General features: G+C 36.9%; 1 protein-coding gene across 4 annotated transcripts in view; it reads right to left on the reverse strand.

The window, feature by feature from the left end:
* The window catches only part of LOC128020828 (tetratricopeptide repeat protein 28), a 230979-nt gene that overhangs the window by 137827 nt on the left and 65947 nt on the right, over nucleotides 1–27205 (reverse strand). The window contains exon 1 of one of the 4 annotated variants that reach the window (XM_052607576.1): nucleotides 13540–14336. The exons of 2 other annotated variants lie outside the window; for them this stretch is intronic. In XM_052607576.1, the coding sequence (XP_052463536.1) occupies nucleotides 13540–13566 (27 nt within the window). In that variant the 5' untranslated portion in view covers nucleotides 13567–14336. Of the gene's footprint in view, nucleotides 1–13539; nucleotides 14337–27205 lie in introns of those variants that run through there. One more of the 4 variants, XM_052607574.1, reaches the window with a different exon arrangement.

The raw sequence follows: 27205 nt of genomic DNA on the forward strand, positions 1-27205 counted from the left end.
TCTGCAGACAAAGGGGCTTTGCTTGTTCAAAGGACGAAATTAAAGAGAAGAAAGAAAGAGAAGAAGTTATGGAACAACCTTGCACTTAATATCAGATCTGCTCCTACATTAGCCATTTTTAAAAGTTGCTTAAAAATCCACTTCCTCTCTATAGCCTTTGGGAGTGTAAAAGGTTGAGTTTTACTGCTTTTATGGTTTTGTGTTGTTGTTTTATGATGTCATTTTTCTCTTACCAAAATGTTTTATTAATGTCCGTATAGCACTTTGGTGCAACTCCTTGTTGTTTGAATAGTGCTTTAGAAATAAATGAAATGAAATGATATTTGACTCCGCATACACTGCTAATAAAAGTGCAGAGGTCTGTTTGCGTGGCCACATCTTTGTCTATTGCTGCGCTCCAGACGTCCCCAACGGGACGATCAAAATTAAATTTCATAGAGCTGGAAAAATGACATGGCGTAATTACATTACACAAAAGTCATTTTTAAAAAAGAAGGAGGGAGGAAAAAAACGAGCTCTTCTTGATTAACTAAAAGACTATTCTAATCAGGTTTGCAGAGGAAGCCAATCCGACCCTGCTTGATACCCCTGGGACACGAGATCAGGGTAATGAGTGGTGCCCGAGCCTTTAAATGAGATCATTCTGTCACTAATTTCCCAAATAGAAGCGCACTGGAGATGTGCACCTATTTACAGGAATGAACCGAGTGCATCAATAAGCAATGAACTAAATCAACAACATGATACATTCAGATGGAAGCCACATCTCAAACAGGCATCTGTTTGGGAAAACACCCCCGTTTGTAATGAGGGAGGTGATGTGAAACCACGTCAGGATTCGTCTGGCGGCAGGGAAGTGTTCTGTGGGTAGACAAGTGTTACACACCATCCACGCTCTCTCCTGATTGTTTACCTGAGAGTTGAAGAGTCAGACAGCCGTCTGAGACGCTGCTGCCGAGAGCTTGCTTTCTGAGAGCCGGGGGAAGAACGGCGGGTCACGGAGGTGTTGGAAACAGGTGATCTCACATCACTGAGAGACTCTCCATAATGAACCGAGTTCATTTCAAGCCAAACCACAACAAGACACTTAAATCTACTCAGTGAACGCCATTTGAAAACGGAGTAAGAGACTGATTCATTTATCAATTCTAGTTCAGTTTCTGATTTCACCAAATGATTCATTTATGCTTCTGTTAATGATTGGCTTAGATGTTTTGAGGAAAAAAGAACAGAAAACAACTACTTCTGTTGTTGTAGTTGTCGAATTTGACATAGACGGCCAGACAGACAGATAGATCAAACTACACAGGGTTTCTTTACAGCTGACTAGTCAAAGTTTTTTTTAAATGTTGTTGCTGAATCCCTAGGTCCGACAAATGAACAAAAACACAGCACACGTCCAAATGAGCTGAGCAGGAACTTCTCTCCCAAAGAACATGGACTGGAGTGTCTGGCACCGGTGTTTGCCATCAACTAATTTGGCTTGATCAGAAACACCTGGTCGTGACAAACAAAACAGTCTGTTCACAAACTCAAACAAACTACCCCAAGACACGCCGCATACGGACGAAACGAACCCGTGGGAGAAGGTATATGGAGCGGATGAGCCAGTGAACACGTCATAAAAGAAGAGAGAGAGAGAGAGGCTCTATGAGGAGGCCGAACTAAACTCCGTCAGGCTCCATTGGTCTCCGCGCGGCCCAATTTATCAGAAACGCTCCCATTAAAGGGCATCTCAGGCAGGAAAATATCTAGTTCAGAGTTCAGTTGTTCAAGGCCATCAGCGTTTGAAAATGAAACCGGCAGAAAGCACAGCAGCCTCGCGCTATTATTTTCCACCCGGCTGTGATGTTGACCTGACATATGACCTCACAACCTGCCGGTGGGGGGTGAGAGATTGGATGGGCGGCACTGGAGAGATATGAAGAACATATTTGACACTGAATAATATATATATCTTCAAATTACATGACAAAAATGTGTAATACATTACATTTCAGGTAACATAATCTGACTACTTTTAGATGATTTGTAGATTACTTTTGATCTAACTCATTTATCACATTGATTTAAATATGATAATATAGTACCATATTGATATTTTAAAAAGAGAAAACTATATTACATTCATTGTTTTAACATGAAGTGCATTTAAAGGGGTCCTATTTAGTCTTGATTTTGTTTTGGGGGTGTACTAGAACATGCTTGGTGGTTTGAAAAACGCAAATCAAATAATTTACATTATTACAATACCTTTCTCCCCACGAACGGCTCGCTTAGTTCCGGGTCTGATGGAAGGCCGGCCTTGTATTTTCATGTAATTTCATGAATTCCACAAGTAGTTGAGAATAGAGCAAGCAATGCTACAGGGATGCTGTTTCTCAGATGCACATACGTATGTATTTGTGGCAGCCTACAACATTCCTCTGGCGGTCTCCTCGCCTCCCTCTCCTGCTCGCTTTTTCCGATCCCGTCATTTTTCACAGCTCCTCTGAGACAGGATTTATACGCATTGCTAAGTGTGTGTGTGTGTGTGTGTGTGTGTGTGTGGACTCTAATTTCTGCTGGCCGGCCGTCTGCAGCTCTCCAATTAAACCTCACACACACCTTCCCCCTCTAAACTCGTGATGAGGACATTTCTGAACTAGATGTGCAAGGACATCAGAAGAAACTGATCTCTTTAATAATTACACTACCATTAAATCCCTCTTCTGCTCTCCAAGTCTGCATTTGTTTGATAAAAAAAAAAAAATGCAGTAAAACAGCAATATTGTGAAATCTTTTTTTATTTAAAATTAAAAAAAAATTAAATTAAAATTTTAAATTGTTGTTTTGTATTTAAATATATTTTAAGATGTAATTTATTCCTGTGATGCAAAGCTGAATTGTTCTTTCATTGTCACAAGATTCTAATATGCTGATTCAAAGAAATTAACATTTCTCATTCATTATTATCAATGTTGAAAACATTTTTTTCAGGATTCTTTGATGGATAGAAAGTTTAGCATTTTATTTTCTTTAGTAACATTACAAATGTCTTTATTCATTTTTTATCAATTTAATGCATACTTTATTCAATGCAAAGTAGGCTATTCATTTCTTTCTGAAATCTTACTGACCCTAAACATTTGAACGGTAGTACAAATTGAGACTTTTGCTTAAAGAATTCATACAGTAAAAGTAAATGGCTTTCAAACATCTCCAACTGCTCAGATTCGCCAAGATACATACCAAAGTCAGTTTCTCTTAATCAGCAGTGAGACTGAATGGAGAGCAAGCCGAGATGTATATATTCTCAGATTTATATTTTCCAAGAAATCTCATATGATCTCAATAAGGTATTAAACTGCGCTCAGATTCAGAGATCTTAAAACATCCCAACGGTTGCTGCTTGACAGCAATGAGAATGAATGGAGGGTAAAAAGCATGTCTGATTTATTTGTGTGACTCAGAATAAATCTCAGTTATGTCTCAAATTGAAATTGAGCAAATTGAGATTTGTATAAACCAAGCATTAAAGCATAAACATCAAAGTTGAAACATAACTGAGCTATGAAAGAGCAACCATTGAGCAACAATATTTTCCTCAAGTCCAATGATTCATTAAACTGTTTATGTGATACATATTCTGTTGTTTGACACGATTCTGTCAGATTCTGTAAAGAAACAGCTTCAAATCTATTACAAATCTCTGGAAAAGGTGCAAACTGAAGTGTTTGTTTGGGTCTAAAGACTGAAACTAATTCAGATGTCCAAAATGAGGGAAGTTTATAAACAAAGAAAATTTCCACGCACAAAAACACACACACTCTGGGATTGGAGAACAAGCAATCTGATGTCGTCATATTGCAAACTCAAGACCAAAAACATGTTCATTTTCTGAAACGGAAAAATGTCTGCGGCTGAATTTGGAAAACGTCACATGACTATTTTGCTCTTTCCAGCGTGACATACAGAAATAATCTAAAAGAGTAAATTATGTTACAATTTAATAGACAAATGTATGTAATAACTTTATGAGTAATAATTTTGTAAATAAATTCCATTAACTATGATAAATGTATTGCAATAGATAATATAATATATAAAAATATATATAAAACTACATTTATCTAAGTAGCAAAATAATATAAAAATAATAAAATAAGTATAAAAATTATATATATATATATATATATATATATATATATATATATATATATATATATATATATATATATATATATATATATATATATATATATATGGCATTTAATGGTATTATTCTGCTTCTATTTTATTTATATAGTTTATTTTATTACTTATGAAAAAAATTATATAAATATAATAAAATATAAGTATAAAAACTTAATATATATATATATATATATATATATATATATATATATATATATACATTTAATTGTATTATTATGCTTCTATTTTATTTATATAGTTAATTTTACTACTTATGAATAAATGTAATTAAATACAATATAACATGAACACTATAAATAGTTATATATTATATTTAATTTAATGTATTAATGTTTAAGTAGTACAATAATAATATAAATATATTAAATTTGTTCTATCTAGAAGAGAATGAGCAATCCAATCACAGTCTCTCCAAACAGAAATAGAGTGCTTCACACTTTTGTGACACAGGTGTTTGAAATCTAAATGGCTGTATTCTCATGTGCTCTTCCAAACGCCGCAGGAAGTGACAAGTGCAGAGGGGCATTGTGGGTATGAAGGGTGCGGCAGCAGTGCTGAGAATTGAAAGCAATTACATTAGTGGGTGTTGGAAAGCCTCGGCGAGCGTTGCCCTGTGGACCTCCATTATTTCACTTTCTCACACCCTGGACTGATCTGTCTCGGGGTGTTCGTGCTCAGTTTGGCTGCTAAAGAATCACAAAGAGCTTTCAATCTCTGGATCTGTAAATCTGTTCAATGGTAAAAACTGATTTTAGGCAGCTCATCTACTCAGCTATTAGCTGAAATTAAAAATGACTCAGTTCGCATCCTCTGTAATTGTTGCTGGTCTTATTGTGAACGTTTCATCAGCGCATGTTGTTTAAAAAAAATCATAATTTTTCAAAATGACATTTCAGTAATCAAATCTAGGTGCATAAATCCCACCAAATATTCAGTTTCATTATGCCTTTGTCATATAAAATCAAAACTTTTGTTAGACTGCCAAAAGTGATGAATCAGTGTTCCAACAGTTCAACAGTGGACAGTTTCAACTGAATCACATTTACCAAACATAAAATCAATCACATTCTATCAACTCTAATGCCATTTCGTATAATAGAGTTTAAATCAGAGATGCTATTAAAACATCTGTGATTCACAAGACAAGAACTAGTTTTATGATTAGGAAACCTAATAGCTGATATTTACAATGTTACTTAATTGTTTGCCTCCACTAAATTCATTGCAAACATATCTTAACACATCGCCATATATAATGATGTCTGAACGGCCCACATGCCACGAACTGGAAACAAACATCAGCATTTAGTTATGGACGGGTGGCTCAAACAGCAGACCAGCGTGCCAAACTCCTGCAGCGTAATGTGTCCGCCGAGGCACAGCCGATCAATCTGCTTGTGAAATGCTGCACTGTAGAGTTTTCTGTTCAATTTACCTGTCAAGAAAGTCAGCGGGCCGCGTACAAAGGCCGACAGAAACGGCTCTCTGCTCTCCAGAAAGAGCCACTTTCACCGGGTCACGCCACTCCAAATCTCCCCATCTCTGACAAACTCTGATGGAATTAGTGGGATTGGAGGATTTATTGCTTGGCGGTTGTCTTGTGTTACCGCGTTGTGGACTCGACCCAGAGAGATCACAAAAACTGATCCTGTTTTAGAGCCTGTGAAATGCAGATGGAATTGCATGCACTGTAGGAGATAATGCTCATTATCTTGAAATTAATAAATGCTAAAAGGACACGAAAAGCTGGGTGGCAGGACTGAAAACATGCACCGAAGCCCATTTCAATCTTAGAGTGAAAAACAGAAACCGGTAAATGTAAGAGAAAGTCGCATGTAAAGCATATGAAGAAAAATTACCCAATTATAAAAAATACATTTGCTTTTGGGAGATTTAAAATGACACTGTGATGGGTATTAAAATAATCAATATAGACTTTACTTTTAAAATATAGAACATATTAGTATACAAATCAATAAAAAAAGACAATTTACTCAGATGATTTGTTCAAATAAAATGACTCATTCAGAAACTTCACAAGTGACTGGCATTATAAGTGAGTCACTGAATCATTTACTCATCCGATTTGTTCGAACACAATGACTCATTCAGGAACAACTCAAGGGACTGCCATTATAAGAGAGTAATTTAATCATTTACTCAACCAATTTGTTCAAACACAATGACTCATTCAGGAATCTCACAAGTTACTAGCATTATTAGCGAGTCACTGAATCATTTACTCATCCGATTTGTTCAAACACAATGACTCATTCAGGAATCTCACAAGTTACTAGCATTATTAGTGAGTCACTGAATCATTTACTCATCCGATTTGTACGAACACAATGACTCATTCAGGAACAACTCAAGGGACTGCCATTACAAGAGAGTAATTTAATCATTTACTCAGATGATTTGTTCCAATAAAATGACTCATTCAGAAACTTCACAAGTGACTGGCATTATAAGTGAGTCACTGAATCATTTACCCAACCAATTTGTTCAAACACAATGACTCATTCAGGAATCTCACAAGTTACTAGCATTATTAGCGAGTCACTGAATCATTTACTCATCCGATTTGTTCAAACAATATGACTCATTCAGGAACAACTCAACGGACTGCCATTATAAGAGAGTAATTGAATCATTTACTCAGAAGATTTGTTCAAATAAAATGACTCATTCAGGAATCTCACAAGTGACTAGCATTATTAGCGAGTCACTGAATCATTTACTCATCCGATTTGTTTGAACACAATGACTCATTCAGGAACAACTCAACGGACTGCCATTATAAGAGAGTAATTGAATCATTTACTCAGACGATTTGTTCAAATAAAATGACTCATTCAGAAACTTCACAAGTGACTGGCATTATTAGTGAGTCACTGAATCATTTACTCAACCAATTTGTTCAAACACAATGACTCATTCAGGAATCTCACAAGTGACTGGCATTATAAGTGAGTCACTGAATCATTTACTCATCCGATTTGTTCGAACACAATGACTCATTCAGGAATCTCACAAGTGACTGGCATTATAAGTGAGTCACTGAATCATTTACTCAACCAATTTGTTCAAACACAATGACTCATTCAGGAATCTCACAAGTGACTGGCATTATAAGTGAGTCACTGAATCATTTACTCAACCAATTTGTTCAAACACAATGACTCATTCAGGAATCTCACAAGTGACTGGCATTATAAGTGAGTCACTGAATCATTTACTCATCCGATTTGTTCGAACACAATGACTCATTCAGGAACAACTCAAGGGACTGCCATTATAAGCGAATCATTAAATCATTTACTCAACTCATTTTTAAAACATTGATTAATTCAATAAGTGACAGGCAATACTGTGTTTGTTAAAATTCCTTACAGTTTGGTCATTCGCCCAAATTCTGTTTGTCATTCGTCGGTCGCCTTACTTTGCACCAAACGCAATCAGCTCCAAAATAAAGCAACACATTTAGCCGGGAGAATAGTAGGTCAGAGCTGTGATCAAACGGCGGTGTTTCTCTGTAGTGCGGATGAGCTGCGCTACAGCAGGTCTGAATACAGGATCCTCCCAGCCTGCTGCATTTGAGCAGTTTTTCCACCTCATCACACAGGGAAATGTGTTGGGAATGGTCCTGCATGCTTATTCATGCAGATCTGCGTGTGCTCGAAGGTCTGACTAACAGCAGTTTTGCTCTCTTTCACTATGTTCCCATCACGTGCGCTCATGCACACATACGTGCCAATCAACAGCAAACAGCAGAGTCATTACAAACAATGGCGAATGTAAATGGAATACTAGCATACTATTCACTTTAGTATGCATTGCATATTGCTTATTCTTTTTTTATGCACTCAGTATAAACTTATCAAACAGTAGCATGCTGCATGACCTCACTGTGCACGTTTATCATCACAAAAGTAAGGTTATTTTGCCTTTTAATCCAATTTAGTGTAAATTAACTTTTGGCAGTCTGACTTAATGAGTCACAGAGATGCTAAATCACAGTTTTGGTTCGTTCGTCACACTGGAAATGGAAGGTCAATTCTAGTAAATTGCCTTGGAACACACTCTGTGCTCTAGCTGTGTACTGCAGATTTGGGCAGATGAAGTACAGTAGGTCATGCAGGTTCTCCGTGCACACAGGAAAACTGTACAGTAAGCACAAATAGTATTTTGGAGTATTTTTGCATGCATTCTGAAGGTTCTGTCTTATGAGAGCGGTGTACTACACACTTTATCTACCTAATGAACTCCAGGGTGCAGCTTAAATTGATTTAATTTCAACAGCATTATCAGTCATATTAGATTCTGTAGCATCTGGTAGAAACACAGTTAGATCAGAAGCTTCACCGGCTGATAAAATGACCCTCGCTAGCATGATTCCCCACTATTTCACCCTGTTCACAGAAATCGCCAGTGGGACGTTCTACAAAGATCATCTGTGTTAGCATCAGTAACCAAGGTGGGCAAGGGAGTGCATTGCAGCATTAAAAATCTTGTATTCTCTTCCAATCAAGGTGTGTGAGTGTGTTGCTTTCAGCATCTTGCGGGAGAAATGAGCCAATGTTGGAGGTGAGGAACAACCAGAACAGGAAGTTCTATTCAAGGTTGCCTAATAACTCCCAACGCTGGCTCCTCAAAACGCAGCTAAGGATTCACACGCAGGTGATCCGCGAGACCCGCAGCAGGCCTGGACGTCTGATTCAGAGCGTTTCTGCCCGTGCATGTGATCCGGAGCATTTCTGCTCAACGTGGAAGGGTGTAAAAACTCTGGCAAATCATAAACCCAGCAGGTGCGTTGGCCGCTGACAGTTAATCATCCACCTGTCTCCCTGTGCGCTCCTTTTCTCGTTGCAGGGGGCTCTTCAAAACACCTTCCTCATCAAGATCCACACAGCGCCGCGGTTAGCTCACAAACACCCCGTTGACACAGAAACCGCTCAGTTAAAATCAAAATCAGTGGCCACATACCAACCAAACAGGTGCGGTAGACGACAGCGTGTTTGTCATGGAGAACTCGCTAGGCTCCGGTGATGGATACGACGGCGAGAGAACGATAGCCTCCCCGCAGAGATCTAATAAATAACGCAGGAATCAAACGGGGATAAGGTTTTGCAGCTCCCCAGAGGTTAAGAGCTGCTAAATGAGGTTAGCGCAGGAGTATCGCCTCCGATAAGGGTTAAGCCCACTTCAGTGAATCTGCCGCTAAATCACATCGGACTGGAGTATCGTTTATTAAACCAAGAGAGGATGTCAACTATCTCTAGCTATTCCTGCCGCGTCAGTTCAATATTTAGAGACAGCAGTTCAGAACCCATTTTACTTCCATAATGTTACACACTTCTAAGTTAAAAAGGATATTTGATGGGTGTTTATATTAAGTGATTAGACGGTGAAACACTGAGTTGGAAGTTTAGAGGGCTTGATGATGTCACTGGAAAAGGAAAGTTGTTTTGGAGGCGGAGCAAATGAAAGATTATGTGAAAATGTTTTCCATTAGAATTACATTCATTGATGAACATTTGACTTGAAAACAATAAAAAACAAAAATCTTCCTGACCCCAATCTTTTGAACAATAGTGTACCATTTGAACCAGATCTTAATGAAACACACATGCTAAAGCCTGGTATAAACACACTTGCCTTCTCTGACATCATTAGTCGTGTGAGAACAAGGTTGAAATATGCAAAATAACTCCAAATCATAAAGCGAATCATTTACTGAGAATCTAATACAGTCCAAACCGAGCCAAACATTTTAAACAAATGCTCCAGATGCTGACAGCACACTAGACAGAACGAAACAAAGCCTGCTAAAAATAAAACCCATTCCAAGGATGAGCTCCTCAATGTGCCGCCGGATGCCCCAGAAAGCACAAAACTTCACCAGGTTCTTGTCTTTCAGCAACTTTCATCATCTCCAAATTATTGAAGGCTAAATGATTAAAAGAGCATGTGTTTGAGAGGATTGGCGCTCTTGTGTTGGGTCCACCGGGCCACCGTAGGCCTGAATCAGCCTCGCTGACACCAAGAATAAGCTCTCTGTACATCTGCCCTCAGTAACAGATAACCACAGGCTCTCTGAGTGAGTAATGGATGGGATGTTTAATCTGCTGAGGTAGTGATACTGCGAGAGCACCGTAATCCTTGTAATCCACAGTAAACAACGTCTTCCCCTCTACGAGCTTTATCAGCGTGTACCGACAGTGGCACTGGGAAAACATAAAGTGCTTTTGAACATATTAGTGTAATTCAATCCGGAGCAGAGGCGCCCGAGAAGTCTTCGGCAAACTCTGAGACGCTTTATTGATCTCCACGGACAGCCGAATATAGGATTCATCTTCCGGGACGACACGAGAAGCCTAGTTTTTGAGTAAAAGAGTATTACTATGAGTGAATTAAAAGCAGAGCTGTACGCTTGCAGATAAACATCTTCGGGACAGACGGTGTAAATACAGGAAGGGGTGAGCGATGTGCATGTAGGACAAGAGCTAGCATAACAAAAGCAGGAGAAGTACAAAAATAAGAGCATAAGGATTGATAAAAGACAGGTGAGAGGTTTACGAGTGTGGAAGAACACGCTGAAACAGAAGGAAGCAATATTAGCTTGGTACCAGGTGCTTCTAACTTAGTACTAAAAGTATACTAGCTTCAACGTACTAGCAGTTAAATATTAAAACTTCAGTATGTGCTACAGAATATGAATTATTCATCAATAGCTGTTGACTAAAAGTGATCTGATTTACAATAGAGGACAATAAAACTGCAGGCATGACTTTTCTGGAAATATCGTACAAAAGTTTGGGGACATTAAGTCTCTTCTGCTCACCAAAGCTTCATTTATTTACTCAAAAATACAGTAAAAATAGCAATTTTATGAAATATTATTACAACTTTAAAAAAGTGTTTCCTAGTTTATTACATTTTAACATGTAATTTATATCTGTGATCAAAGCTGAATTTTCAGCATCATTACTCCAGTCTTCATGAATCATGATCCTTCAGAAATCATTCTGATATGATGATTTGCTGTTTATAAAAACATTTCTCCTCAGGGTCATTATAGTTCATTAAAACTACAACAGTAAAAAATTACTTAAATTAAAATAAACATTAAATGAAATAACATTTAAAAAACATTTAAATCACAATTATGTTTAATTATTTTAATTATTATTCGCAATAGCTGTCAAAGCAACATTTTCATTTAGTTTAATTTGACATACTAAAGTAATAAAATAAAAATTGAAATACAAATTAATTAAAATAAAAATAGCAATTTTATGAAATATTATTACAACTTTAAAAAAGTGTTTCCTAGTTTATTACATTTTAACATGTAATTTATATCAGACCCATTTTATAAAAAATATAAAAAATTAAAAATAAACCACATAAAATAACTTTAAAAAACATAACAATAAAAATAGAAATTGCATTATATCGAATATATATAAAATTCAATAATATAAAAATTTTAATAATGCTAAAATAATAAAAAGTTAATAATAATTCTAAAATATTATTATCAATGTTGTAAATGGTTGTGTTGCTATATTTTGTGGATATATATTTTTGCTTGTTTGTTTGTTTTCAGGATTCTTTGATGTCTTTACTGTTACTTTTGATCAATTTAATGCATTTCTGCTGAATAAATGTAGCAATTTCTTAATAAAAAGAACAATTTTCCTGACCTCAAACGTTTGAACGATAGTGTTTGTAATGGTGTGTTACTAGTGTGCATTGCTATAATTTTGCCAATGCAAAAACCCTTTCGGAAATGTGTTGAGCCAACTCAGAAAAGAATGTGAGCAGTCAGCCAACCGTAAGTGTGTCTGTGCCAAAAACCTGGGCGATCCCGTCCATGCCAAAACCAGCCCTTAAACACACCTACATCATGACTCCATGCAAACACAGTGAGAATTGCAATTTTGCTCCCTTACAGTGCTGCTGACAAACCAAAAGAATCATGAATCATTTTGGAACATGACTACTTGAATCAAAATCAAATCTTGAAGTGCCTTAAAGTTTCCACCATCAAAATGACAGTTTATGTAAGACAAAAGCACTCAGTTGAGTTTTGGCCTTCTGAACATTCATGATAAACTCATACTTCATGCCGTGCCTGTTTGTAGACGAGTGCAGCCTGTGGTGCCTTTTTATTAACTGCAGCTCCAAAAAATATGCCTCCAATAGAGGAGAAAAGTGAAGACCCTAATGAGCTGAATGCAATTTGACTCCTGCCAGCAAGTGCTGAATACTCTTTGTCTTCTATTGAGAATGAAATAATCATGTTCTCTTGTTATATCTTTCTCTTTAAGTCGCCTATGAACAGCAGAAAGGCAGAAATGTCAGCGAAGGATCCCGAAGTTTGTTTGCGATGCATGATCGTGTGCCGCTCTCCAGCTGCGTATCAGGTTTTATCTTCCACGGAGGTCTTATTTACAAACCCTAAGAGGTGTTCGGCAGCTGTAGCAATGACTCACTCGCTGAACGTCATCATCTTTGATGCACAAAAGACCCTTTTAGGGCCCTTTAATCTTGGAGACGCAACAATACAGCAAATGCAATTACAGGCACAACGTGAGCTAATCAAAATCCCTGCTTAAACAAAAGCAGAGGAATGTCATGGATTTATTATTTTTTTTCTCTGAAGAACATGGAAAGGGAGGAAGGTTCCTGTGATCTGAGGATGTCTGCCCTCTAGTGGAGGAGAAGACACAACTGCAAGCCTTGGCTGGTGTTCAAAGGGCCCTAGGCAATGGCACACTCAGCATTTAGTTCATTCAAAACCAACAAGACAGCAAAACAGGTCACGGATTGTGTCATCAAATGATTTGGATCTGAAAAACAATGAAATTCGAAGCATGTGCAATGCTATGATAACTACATTAGTAAAGCTTCAAAGGCACTCTGCTTCTAGAAAAGTTACAGACTGTGAGATGCTACAGATGCAGAAGTCAACTGATTAAATGCATGAAGAAATCAGAAAGTGTTGCTTTTATCAGACATGTCTGAGGTGACTTTGACCATGTTAAATGGAGAATAAATGCATTAAAAATAGAAAAAACACTAGCACGAGCAGAGCAATGCAATCTGATCTCTATGAATAAAAAACTGACCAGACCAAAGATGAAGGGTTTTTTGCTTATAAATCACAATCTAGTTCACATCTACCCACAAATCCTCTATTTTGGAGTTATTGCATCGAATATTTCAACATCAAAGCACGAATTCACCGCGCAAGCTTCAAGATCATGTTCATGCAGAGGTCTTCCCCTCCTGATCTGCTGCCAAACTCAGAAAAACGCCTGATCTCGATCTTACCTTCTTCCGGGGCTGCCATTTCATCATATTTGTAAAGCAAAAATTAACAGCATCAGAACATCACGATGGCAGAGAAGTGGGATTCAGGACGAGGACATAAAGTCACAGCGTATCCGGACGGCAGATTCATGACGCTCTCCAGGCGCGCAAACGTGCGTAAAAGCGCAGAGCTCTGGAGCCTCTAGTGTCCTCCTGATAATCCAACACTCGCAGTCCGGAGATATCGGCTCGTTTGAGCGTCAACTGGTAGTTTGTGTCCGTTTAAAAGAGCGATAACGATTATAATGATCCTAAAAACGCAGAAGGGACACTTGGCACGCTATATGAGGAGACATTCGCTCTCCATCGTGACAGCGGCTGGTGTGCCTCGCGCGGACGAAAGAGAAGAAAAACTTTCCTTTCTGATAAACCCTTCGCGATCGTTCGCTCGAAACAGGCCGGGTTTCTTAAAAGTGTCCCGTTCAAGTGTTCCGTGCGCGCGCAAGAGACGACAAGTTCTGGACGAAAACCAGCGTTGATGGAAAATATTCCCGAAACAAATCACAGTGGATCGAGATTCCAGAGATGATGCGTAACTCTACACATACACGCGCATAGAGGGGGGAAAAAAACCTCAAAGACGCGCAGAAACAGACGGATCCGGTTGGAGAAAAGAGGAAGAGGAGGAGGAGGAGGAGGAGTGGGAAAGAAAAACAGAACAATCCTTGGAATTTGAGAGTTGGACGGAGAAGGATTTCCTCCGACAGAGCAGAACTGGAGCGAAGAACACTAATAACTTCCTTCCCCACTGCTCCTCTGCGCGAGAGAAGGAGGAGGAGAGGAGAGGAGGAGTCCGCAGGGTCATAGAGCCGCCGGATACACACACACACACACACACACACACACATAATCTGGATTTACGAGGCCCACTGCTGCACAAAGAGGATAAAAGCACTCGAGCACAAACCTTAACACGCCCAAACCACTAAACTGTCCATTCATGACATCGGATCAAACATCAACAAAGGTTTACTTTGTACTTTTATATTTTTAATATACTGAAAATATGAGAAATGTGGTTTACTGTAAAATACAGTGCTTAATAATATGTTTATATTATATACATAATTGCATATAACACAAACTGAGTAATAATCATAATAATAATCATACATGTGGGACAAATGCACAGATGCTATTTAGTTATATTGTTGATTGAACATGTTTTAAGCTTTGATTTAAATTCACTGATAGAGTTAATTGTTATGGTATGATTGTATATTTTACAGTTCCTAACTCAGTAAACTGAATTATCTAGATGCAATAATATATTGGAATTATTGTATTATGTTTGTTTCTGTAAATGTACTGAGAATATTTCCACTAAAGGACACGCAATGACTTAAAGTTAATCAAAACATACCATACAAAACACTCAATAAATATAAAAAAATATATATGTGCACTACTTCAATAATTACTACTTACATTATATACAGTATGCTGCCAATCATTCTTTGACCTTTTAAGTTTGAGGTCAAATAAAATCAGACCAAGTGTTATTATGATTATGGTTTAATCAATAAAAACTGCAGTTAAGTCCTAATAACATTCAATAATTAATTTTAAAAAATAAACATTGTTTTACAGTAACATTTCAATATTGTCTTTTAATATACACTGCTGTTTGGAATAATTGTGATTTTTTTTTATTTATTTTTTTATTCAAGGCTGCATAAAGCTGAATAAAAGCATTAATTTATTTAATAGTTGATTAATTAAATTATTTTAAATCTTACCCCATATCTTTGTATAATGGTGTATTATTTTTTTTATCTTAAACTTATTTTTATAAGAAAATAAATCAGTCAAGTGTCATCATGATTATGGCTAAATCAATAATAACTTTGTAGGTGACTCATAATAACTTTCACAATAACTTTCATGCTTAGAAAGTCATTAAGAAACATTATGAAATATAATACATAACAGATCATTAGTTCATGCACATTCAAAAACATATACTGTAAATTAAAGCCGCATGTCATTTCTAACCTAAATGTACATTAGCTAATGATCTGTTAAGAATTATATAATGTAATGATGTTTGTCAATGACTTATTAATGAAAATGATTCTAAACTGTCAGCATTAAACTAACATACAGTATATATCATTACAGTATTGAGTGATTGATGAACGTGGTTTATATGAAGGCATCACATTACAGTCCATACAAATGGCAGCGAGTGTTTTGTGTCAGAAAGCATTAACTCCATTTATGCTTAAGATTTATTTCAGGCACTGGACTTCTTTAGTCGGGTCCAGTGTGTTTATAAAAGCAAAATCAATTACTGCATTCCCTGCTGAAAATAGCTCTGTAATATGACACCTGTTCTGTCAAAGATTCATCTCTCTGCTTGTTTACCTTGGTGTTGTGCTCTCTAAGAGAGATTTGGACGAGTCCCTATGTCTCCGCTTGGCAAACTGCCTTGATCCTTTAATAATATTATTCTGAGGTCCAGTTTCAAAAACTTTAAATGCCACCAAGTGTGGACGGACAGGAAGAGGGCAGAGCTGTTTCTCTCTCTATGTCATTTCCTGCACTTGCACACAAAACACATTGTTCTCCTAGAACAAGAATTATAGACATTAGTTACTCCATTACACACTTGCACAATACAATGACAGAAACACACTCAAAATAGATTTGCACCTGCTCACTGTGCATTTAAACAAATGCTAATATTTTCACTGCGTGATATAAAATTGAGTCAGAGATGTAAATTAGCAATTTTCTTGCAATTCTGACTTTTTCTCGCAATTGCAAGTTCATTTCAATTGCAAGCTATAAAGTCCAATTCTAAGAAGAAATTACTATTTCCTTACAACTGCAAGTTTATAACTCACAATCGCATGCTAAAAAGTCAGAAGTACAGAAAAAAAGTCAGAATGGGAGATGAAAAATCGTAATTACGTTTATTTGAATTCAGTGGCAGAAACATGCTTCAATAGCATTTAGATACAAGCATGTCAAATAAAGTACAAGACATGCACGGTTGTGAATAAGACGACGAGTGAGACAAACACATCACTTCTATAACAACATTACAAGTTCAGAAACTGATATAAATGACCTCCATCAGTGTCACCTCAGAATAAAAGCACAGATGTTGCTTCATCTGCAGTTTAAAGGGACAGCTTGGACATTGTTAACCAACAATGAAGATAAACTACAGGCAACATTAGGCCTATTTATTCATGCATCAGCAATTAAACCTTATTAAAAGCACATTTCATCAGAACAGCACCTGTCAAATGCAATGATATCCAAATAATATCAGGTCACTTTCCATTAAAAGAGCTGCTGAACGATGAAATGCCAAGACAACCTGGAAACACCTGAACAGCCGCTGGCTGAACTGGCCGAGTCCGATACCGATTTTTTACAAGCAAACTGTCCGATACCGATATTGATACCGATTTCCAATTTTTTTTTTATCTTTAAACAACAAACAAGAAAGAAGGAAAGTGTGCATAAACAAGATGTTTATTTGGTATTTAATAGGCCAAACTGGTTTTTGCTATTGAAAACAATAACCGTAACCATCTGAAATTAACGGGAGTAACTGCACAGTAAGTAGCCTTCATTCAATACAAACATAGATGGTACAGACATCAGCATTTAGATTTTGTTTTTGAATTGGGTTGAAACTACACAGAACTGGCCTTAAATAAAAAGATTAACTCTAACCATGTGAAATTAAAGGCAACAACTGCATAGTTCTACAATCCAAACAACACAATCAACACACATTCAATAAGATGTTTCTTAACCAGGATTCAATATTTTAGTTTTTAAATTTGGTTTTAAATAAAAAAAATGTCTTTACCAGTGAGACTAAATAAAAGTATGCTATATAAATACATTATTCCAAAATGTTAAAATCAAATAATGTTGGTGCGAATAAAACAAAGATGTAAAGTGTTTCATTCATCCAATTAAAAATAATAATAATTCACTGTCTCCGCTTGTGCAGGGCGCGGACAGGAACAGTACGCTCACACAGCTTCAGTGAGTAGCAAAGGGACTCTTATTTTGGGCTGTTCGCTTCCTGCTATCTGTGGCTCAGACGTGTAGCTCTGCACTTCCAGTCCTGAACGGCCGCCCGTGTCCTGCGCATAGATTTCAAAATACTTCCACACAAATGACATAGCGAATGATCATAATGCAGATTGTGCACGCGGGCGCATTTGCGGAAAAATCGGCCCGAAAAAAAGAAAAAAAAACGTCCGATTGCTGATCGCGTATTTTAAGCAAAAACCGTCTGGTTCCGATTAATGGCCAGTCAACTGGTCCACCCAAAACACCTTGGCAGCCACATAGAACACTTTAGAAACCACCTAGAATCACCCTAGCACCCATCCAGAATACCCTTACAACTACCTACAAGTATCCTAGCAACCATCAAGAACACTCTAGCAACCACCTAGAAATATCCCTAGCAACCATTCAGAACACCCAAATGACCAGCTACAAGTATCCTAGCAACCATTTAGAACACTAGCAGCAACCTAGAAGTATCCAAGTATCAGGTCAGTGCAGGACAGCAGACCAAGGCGCTCTGTAAGCCCTTCAAGTGATTTAGCAGAAATATTCTGCATCTGTATTCTCTATCACAAATTACTTTAAAAGGCCATTTCACAGTCAGAATTGCAAGATGTAAAATCGCAGTTGCGAATTATTACTTCAGAATTGTGTGAGATGAAGTCACAACTGCATGTTATGAAGTCAGAATTGCAAGATCTAAATTGTTATTTTGATAATTTATATAGCAAAAAAAATCAGGATTGTTACATGTAAACTTGCAATTGCACGAAAGGTTTAGCAAGTTAATCTCACAAATTTTTCTCACAATTCTGAAATGATAACTACAACTCTCGCACTTGTATCTCACTATATCTAAATTGCGAGTTTGTCATGTAATTCTAAGAAAAAGTCAGAATTGAAAGATGAAACCTTGCAATTTTGGGAAAACAGTCAGAACAGTGAAATAAAAAGTCGCAGTTACTTAAAAAAAATAATAATATTCAGTGGCAGAAACGGTCTTCCATATTAATGAATTGCTTTGAGCACAACAGAAGATATTTTGAAGAATTATGGTAACTAAACAGTTGACGGTAGCCAGTGACTTCCATAGTACTGAAAAAAATGCTATGTAATTCAATGGCTACCGTTAGCGTATTTGGCTAACAACATTCTTCAAAATATCTTTTGTGTTAAGAAGGCGGATTAAACTCATACAGGTTTGGAAAGAGTGGAGGTGGATAAATAATCACATAATTTTAACTTTTAGGGGGGAATTATCCCTTTCATGCACATCACAATAGCAATTCCTGAAATCAAAGATGGCAGGTTACATGAGAGGAAGCTCCTTATTTTAGAAAACATCTGATTGGGAAAAAAATGTAATGAGCTCATGCAAACAAAATGAGTCAATGTATTTGGTCATTGATGAGGAAACGTTTTAAATATGTATATTTAGTAGTACACTGGCATGTAACTAAAAGCCATAAATCTCCAAATTTGATTGCATGTCATTTTAAATGAAGTGCTATGAGTACAAAATTAGAATTTTAAAATAACGCACTGAATCAAAGCAGCAAACTCAATGTTATTTGCTGAAAATCCCTCTAGGTTTGTTTTCACCCAAATGAATCACAGAAGTGTTTAAAGCAGCCTGGTAAACAAGAATATTCAAGCATATTGTGAAGACCTTGGGAAACATTGGCGTGCATGAGTGTGCGTGCATGTGTGTGTGTGCGACGAGGCCGCAAGCTATAATGAGAGCTGCTAATTAATGTTGTGGGGCGTATCTCACAGCCACAGTGGCTCTATCTTCAGACAGCAGCCCGATTCTCTCACTCGCTGACGAAGAAGAGGAGGAGGGGGCGTGAAACAGACACTCTCCTAACACAAAAGATGCAACAAGCCTTTCTAAGACCCAACAGCTGCTCCACCTTTACTCTCAGCCCCACTAATGGCTCTCAATTGAACCCTCCCGCTCTGATGAAGATGTATTGAGTTCTTGGGTGCCCTGGAGATCCAGCCTAATTCCCAGGAGGAAGGTGCAGGTCAGATGGGTCACATTCTGCTGTAAGCCGTGTGCGAGGGACAGTTGGAGGTCAGGACTTCAACGTTAGACCTCAGTTGGGGCAATACATACATGCACCCCTCAGAAACCCTCTTCAGTGCTTCTACTGTACCTTATGTGCAGAGCATGTCTGGCCGTGTAGGTAACTGACATATAAAAGCTACTTTATAACCTGATTGCATGTAAAAAAGCAGCTTGGATAGTAGACACTCTGCTTTTGTGCTCCAGAGGAGAAAAAAACGAACACTGGTTTCAAAACAACACAAGTGGCGAATAAAGAATGACAGATTTTTCCTTTCAAAAGGTTCTCGAATGACATCAGGCTGTAAAATCCTCTAATTGGAGGCTTTTTTTAAGAGCGTGCTCAACCAAGCAAAGATACAGACTGGTGGGAACAGATCCCTGAGGAGAAACGCTCTCTTGGAGCACCATCAAACTGTCGCCCACTATTAGATATGCTGACCTTAAGACTGATTATTTGCCTCTGCCACAGGCCACTCAAGTGACCCTGAGGGCAATTAGATTTGCAATAGAATTACCTTCAGTGCTCCGGGTCTTTCACTCTCACAATGCGACTGCTAATTCAATCAGTTCAAAGCTGCATTCTGGTTTGTCGCCTGGGCTAAGTTTAGCTAGTTGAGATCTGTAAACATTGTGGCAAGCTCAAACTGACCATGTGAGACTCTACAGCCTCCTGGAGCACTGGATTCTAGAAAAACATGTCATAGTCTAAAACATGGGTACCTGAGTTCTGTAAAGTCAAAAAGTTATTCTGTACATTCTAAAACTGGTTTATGGGTTCTGTAAATTCTAAAGACTGTTCTGTAAAGTCTAAAATATTGATTTCTTAGTTCTGTTAGGTCCAAACATTGTTCTGTCAAGTGTAAAACATTGGTTTCTTGGTTTTATAAGTGTAAATATTATTCTGTAAAGATTAAAATATTGGTTTCCGGGTTCCGTAAAGTGTAAAATATTGATTTCTTAGTTCTGTTAGGTCCAAACATTGTTCTGTCAAGTGTAAAATATTGGTTTCTTGGTTTTATAAGTGTAAATATTATTCTGTAAAGATTAAAATATTGGTTTCCGGGTTCCGTAAAGTGTAAAATATTGATTTCTTAGTTCTGTTAGGTCCAAACATTGTTCTGTCAAGTGTAAAACATTGGTTTCTTGGTTTTATAAGTGTAAATATTATTCTGTAAAGATTAAAATATTGGTTTTTGGGTTCCGTAAAGTCTAAAATATTGATTTCTTAGTTCTGTTAGGTCCAAACATTGTTCTGTCAAGTGTAAAACATTGGTTTCTTGGTTTTATAAGTGTAAATATTATTCTGTAAAGATTAAAATATTGGTTTCCGGGTTCCGTAAAGTGTAAAATATTGATTTCTTATTTCTGTTAGGCAGAGATGTATAGTAACGAAGTAGAACTACTTCACTACTGTACTTAAGTACTAAAAGGCGGTATCTGTACTTTACTGGAGTATTATTTTTTTCTCCTACTTCCACTTTTACTTCGGTACATATTTTCGCTGAGTTTAATACTTTTACTCCGATATTTTTTTTATGTGCTGCATCGTTACTCGTTACAATTATAATAATGTTATGAATCATTCCATTACAAACCACTGCCAGAACTGTAGATGGCAGGTTTGATGAAGCTGGCACATCATTGAGCGAAACAAGCGATTAAGAAGACTGCGCGTGCTGACTGAACTGCTGTGAAGAGAGAACTGAAGATGAACACCGAGCCGAGCCAGATAATGACTCGTTCACGAGCCAAGAACCGGTTGCATCGGTTTTCGGATGACCAGTAACGTTAGTTCTTTCTGACAGTTCGATTCAATAAACCAGTTGAAGAAAACAGTTCACCGATTCTTTTGCGCTCGATGCAATGGCGTCATTGGCGTTGACTGCACATGGGCTCATAACATTAACACAGAATCAGTTCAGAATCAATCACAAAAAGAAAACAGTTCGGTTCCAGACGCTCTGTGTGTCGGTTTGCTTCACGCTAAATCACACTTGCGCAGTATCATCAGCTCCTCGGTTCACGAATCGGACGCGTCTGACACAAACGGTTCTTGACTCGTGAACGAGTCATTATCTGGCTCGGCTCGGTGTTCATCTTCAGTTCTCTCTTCACAGCAGATCAGTCAGTGTACTGTTTGAGTCAATGAATTACTCCGGGATATTGGTTTGTTTTAACTCAGAGGGAGTGTCAGACACATTAAACAAGTTAACATCTTAATTCATCTGTGGATTAATGCGTATTGGAGACGCGAACTGTTCAAAACGATTCAGTTCGATTTGGTGGACTGTTTCAAAAAGATCCGGTTACATCGAATGATTCGTTCGCGAACCAGATATCATAAACTGCTTTGTTTTTAACTGTCTTACAACAGACACGGAAGAGAAGACAATGCTGAATAAAGTCATAGTTTTTGCTATTTTTGGACCAAAATGTATTTTCGATGCTTCAAAAAATTCTAAATGACCCTCTGATGTCTTACGGGTTTGAAACAACATGAGGGTAAGTTATTAATGACATCATTTTGCAAATTGGGCTAACTAACCCTAGTAACCGTTTTTTGTTTACAAGAAGTTACAGTCAAAGCAATTGTGATTTGTCCTTTAGGTTAATCATTTGAAATAGTAACAATATGTTCAAACTTTTGACTACTTTCTTTAATAGCTACATAACACAATACTTCTACTTTTACTTTCAGTACTTGAGTAGTAAATTTTAAAATAGACTACTTGCAATACTTAAGTACAAAAAATGTTGAATACTTTAGTACTTCTACTTAAGTGTGGTGCTTAAAGAGCACTTCTACTTCTACTCAAGTCACTTTTTTGATAGAGCACTTGTACTTTTACTCAAGTATGGTTCTCTAGTACTTTACACATCTCTGCTGTTAGGTCCAAACATTGTTCTGTCAAGTGTAAAATATTGGTTTCTTGGTTTTATAAGTGTAAATATTATTCTGTAAAGATTAAAATATTGGTTTCCGGGTTCCGTAAAGTGTAAAATATTAATTTTTTTGGTTCTGTTAGGTCCAAACATTGTTCTGTCAAGTGTAAAATACTGGTTTCTTGGTTTTATAAGTGTAAATATTATTCTGTAAAGATTAAAATATTGGTTTCCGGGTTCCGTAAAGTGTAAAATATTGATTTCTTAGTTCTGTTAGGTCCAAGCATTGTTCTGTCAAGTGTAAAATACTGGTTTCTTGGTTCTGTAAAGTCTAACTATTCTATAAAGTTAAACATTTTAGTTTTCAGGTTTTGTAAAGTCTAAAATGTTATGCTGACCTTACAGACAGATTTTCTGCCTCTGCCACAGGCCACTCAAACGACGCCGAGGTCAATTAGATTTGGAATAGAATTACCTTCAGTTCTCTGGGTCTTTCTCAACCAGTGCAAGGCTGCATTCGGGTTAGTCGCCCTGTCTAAGTTTAGGTCTGTAAACACTGCAGCGAGACTCTACGTCCTCCTGGAGCGCTGCCACCATTGTGTAGCACCATCAGTCCATGAAAACAGCCTTCGATCTGATTGTACTATTGTTGTTTTTAGCGGATGCATGGGTTTGTGTTTTTCTTTCATTCAATTTATTCTCAAATAGTTCAATATAAAGCAAACAGCTTATTCTCTTTTTTTAATTTTTTTTAAAGTAAATCATAGACTAAAAACTTGGACTTCTTCCTGTTCAATATATTTTCCGGAATATGCATAATTATGCATTTATGTTGCGGGGCCTCAACACGACACAACCCTCGTTTAAAATTCAACAGTTTAATCAATAATTCAAACATTGTCAAACACACTGCGCCGCTCTGACAAATGTTGAGGATTTTCCCATCACCCCTGTTTACGGCTAAGCCCCAAGGGTGCCACTGTTGTTAAGATACCAAATGAATATCTGCCATTAAAACGAGGCGACGCCATTAGAGAAAATGAGGCTGATGAGATGGATGTTGTAAACAGAGCACCTCCACCTCTCGGAGAAAACACTGAAGCGATGGGATTCTCTTCTTGTGCTTTACGTTCCGCTACAGCTGCAATTCACATTCTGTTAATGACCATTATTTGTCTTTCTAGTAGAGACTTAATTAGTTGTATTAGCTACCTAAGTCAAGCATTACTATTACTATTGCTAATACTTAACATATACCATGCATATTATAATTTGGTAAAAAATCCGTCCTTCGTTTTGTGTGCTAGTACTTGTCTAAGAGAGCATTGTTTGCGTGTATTTTCAGAATTTTTTGCTGAAAAAAAAAATTGATGTACATTAAAGGAGGCACTTAAGCCATGGCAATAGACCAGAATATAAGGAAAACTTATTTATTACATATATGCAACACTTAGAAACTACTAATAATAGCTTAGAACACCAAAGCAAATGTTAAACACTATATGAACACACTAGCACATCCATTGCAACTGTTAAAATGGCTCAGAACACCCTAGCAATGCAACACCAAAAGCTGTTAAAAATAACTCTAAGAACACATTAGCAACAGCATAGAAACACCCTGGAAACCAGCTCCAACTGGTTAGCTCTGTAGCAGCATGTTTTGTATATGCACATAGAGAAAAATTATAGTTTTAGCTTTTTAGCTAACAGCTATTCCCAATTACTATAATGAACGCAGTGCCATTTATCTACAAAGAGATGCTATTTATATAAAAATACTTCATGCAAAAACACAGGGCCCTTTAAAGCTGTGTTTAATAATTCATCTGCACTGGATATTGATGTAACGGAGTTCAACATGCTGTTTAAATCAACACGGCTGTTAAAGAGCAGTCGGGTTTCATCTGAACCCAGATCAATAATAACACAGCACAGCAGAGCCACAAACTCACTCTGAGGACACAAACAGAGACAAACCCAGGGTTTGTGTGGGTCCCTTGGTGTTGGCAGAGATAACAGCATTTACAACTTAGTGCGTGTGAGTGTAATTGTGTTTATAGGTTTAAATGTGTGTGTGTGTGAAGTGTTTGGGCTAATGTGGCTGTTAGTCCAAAAAGCCAAATAAATATCCTACATTCTCAGCATCTAACACATTAAACCCAAGCAGATCATTTTAGATTCGCCACTTAACAAATGCTGGGATACTCTACTGTTCAAAAGTTGGAAATGTGAAATATTATTATTTAAAATAACTGCTTTCTATTTTAATGTATTATAAAATGTCATTTATTTCAGCATCATTACACCAGTCTTCAGTGTCACATGATCCTTCAGAAATCATTCTAATATTTTGTGTAAACCATGATACAAATTTTTTTCAGGATTCTTCAACAATAGAAAGTTCAAAAGAATAGAATTAATTTGAAATATAAATCTTTTGTTATATATGTATTTGTGTATGTCTGTGGATTCCATTTAGTTACAGTTTTTAAAGTTGATTAAAATAACTAAAAATAACTCTGAAATAAAAACGATATATTTTTAAACAAAACTAAATTACATCTATTAAAATAAAATAAAAACAATTACTGAAACTTTAACTGAAATTAAAATTCAAAATATTAATAAAAACAATGCAGGTATCTAAATGATACTAAAACAACAACAACACACACACACACCCATATATTTATAAATTATTGTAATTATGACATTTGTGCTAAAAGTTGTCAATAATTTGTTTTAGTGTTTTATTTACACACACACACACAAATATATATATATATATATATATATATATATATATATATATATATATATATATATATATATATATATATATATATATATATACAGTACAGACCAAAAGTTTGGGCACACCTTCTCATTCAAAGAGTTTTCTTTATTTTGATGACTATGTAAATTGTAGAGTCACACTGAAGGCATCAAGGGCTATTTGAGCAAGAAGGAGAGTGATGGGGTGCTGCTCCAGATGACCTGGCCTCCACAGTCACCGGACCTGAACCCAATCCAGATGGTTTAGGGGTGAGCTGGACCTCAGACAGAAGGCAAAAGGGCCAACAAGTGCTAAGCATCTCTCGGGGAACTCCTTCAAGACTGTTGAAGACCATTTCAGGTGACTACCTCTTGAAGCTCATCAAGAGAAAGCCAAGAGTGTGCAAAGCAGTAATCAAAGCAAAAGGTGGCTACTTTGAAGAACGTAGAATATGACACATTTTCAGTTGTTTCACAGTTTTTTGTTATGTATATAATTCCACATGAGTTAATTCATAGTTTTGATGCCTTCAGTGTGAATCTACAATTTTCATAGTAATGAAAATAAAGAAAACTCTTTGAATGAGAAGGTGTGTCCAAACTTTTGGTCTGTACTGATATATATATATATACACACACACACACACACATATATAAAGCTAAACATGATTCTGGTAACTTTTAGCACACAGATGATCTCTGAAATAACAAACTCAAGACTAAAAGCCAGAAAACCAAACTGAAGGGATGTTTAAAGCGAATCTAAGCGCTCAATACGTCAGAGAGAAACTACACGGGTCAAATTCCAGTGCTAGCATCAAGGCTAGAATCAGACGAATCATTCATGGCTCTCATCTGTGAGGGAGGATATGTATGATTTATCAGTCAGACACTGAGATAACGGAGCCCTTGGACATGCCTCTACTAACAAAACCTCACCCGAGCAGCCGTGAGGAGGACTCCAACCCATCACACACCTGGAGCTCACTCACGCCACAGTCTCACCACCGTCTGTTTCTCAGCGCATGTGTGAAAGTCGCTTAACTGACTCTTTCAGAGAAAATGAAGACGTGAGGAGCAGTGGGCATTCAGCAGGTTTATTTATGACAATGCAGGTTATTAAAAATAATAATGCTTAAAATTAGAGCCAAAAGAGCTTTTTACATTCATGCATGTCAAAAGCTGTGAGGGCAATCAAACTCTTCAGTATTTTGATGCTAATTCATCTTTATTAGCAATATGTCTCATAATAGTACAGTATTTATCCCAGCATTTGTATTAAAGTGAAGAAAAGTCATATTGCATTTGGTAAATCAAACTTTATGTGCTGTTAAAGGATTTATACGATAATATACATCAAATAAAAAAGTGTGACGTGGAGATACTTTATAGCTGAAATGAATTTATTCCAAATAACCAAAAATAATAATATGAATATATTAATTAAAACAAATAATTAAAATCAAGTAAAAAATGAACAGTAACACAAGACGTTTCAAGCTGCGTGAGCTGAACGCTGTTAAATGTGTTTCCAAGCAGTGAAATCCGGCTGATTAGATTTTGATGAAACCATTCATGACCTTTATCTGCTAAATCAACAGCGTTTAAAATGTTTACATGACCATACGCTGTCAAGCTAATTCAGCGGAAGATCGTGCACGCAAACACACTCGATATTTGATACTAATGACATTTTTGTAACTTGTTGAACAATTTTGATGGTCAGCCGAATGAAGCAAAATCGGGTGCTTTGCTGAACCTCCATTGTGTTGGGTCTGTCCTAATGTTGCTCTTATCTTTCTCATTCCTTCAGACCCTCCTGTCGCTCTGTAAGAGAAACGAAAGGCT

This window comes from Carassius gibelio, chromosome A10 (genome assembly GCF_023724105.1).
Source record: "Carassius gibelio isolate Cgi1373 ecotype wild population from Czech Republic chromosome A10, carGib1.2-hapl.c, whole genome shotgun sequence".
NCBI classification, from domain to species: domain Eukaryota; kingdom Metazoa; phylum Chordata; class Actinopteri; order Cypriniformes; family Cyprinidae; genus Carassius; species Carassius gibelio.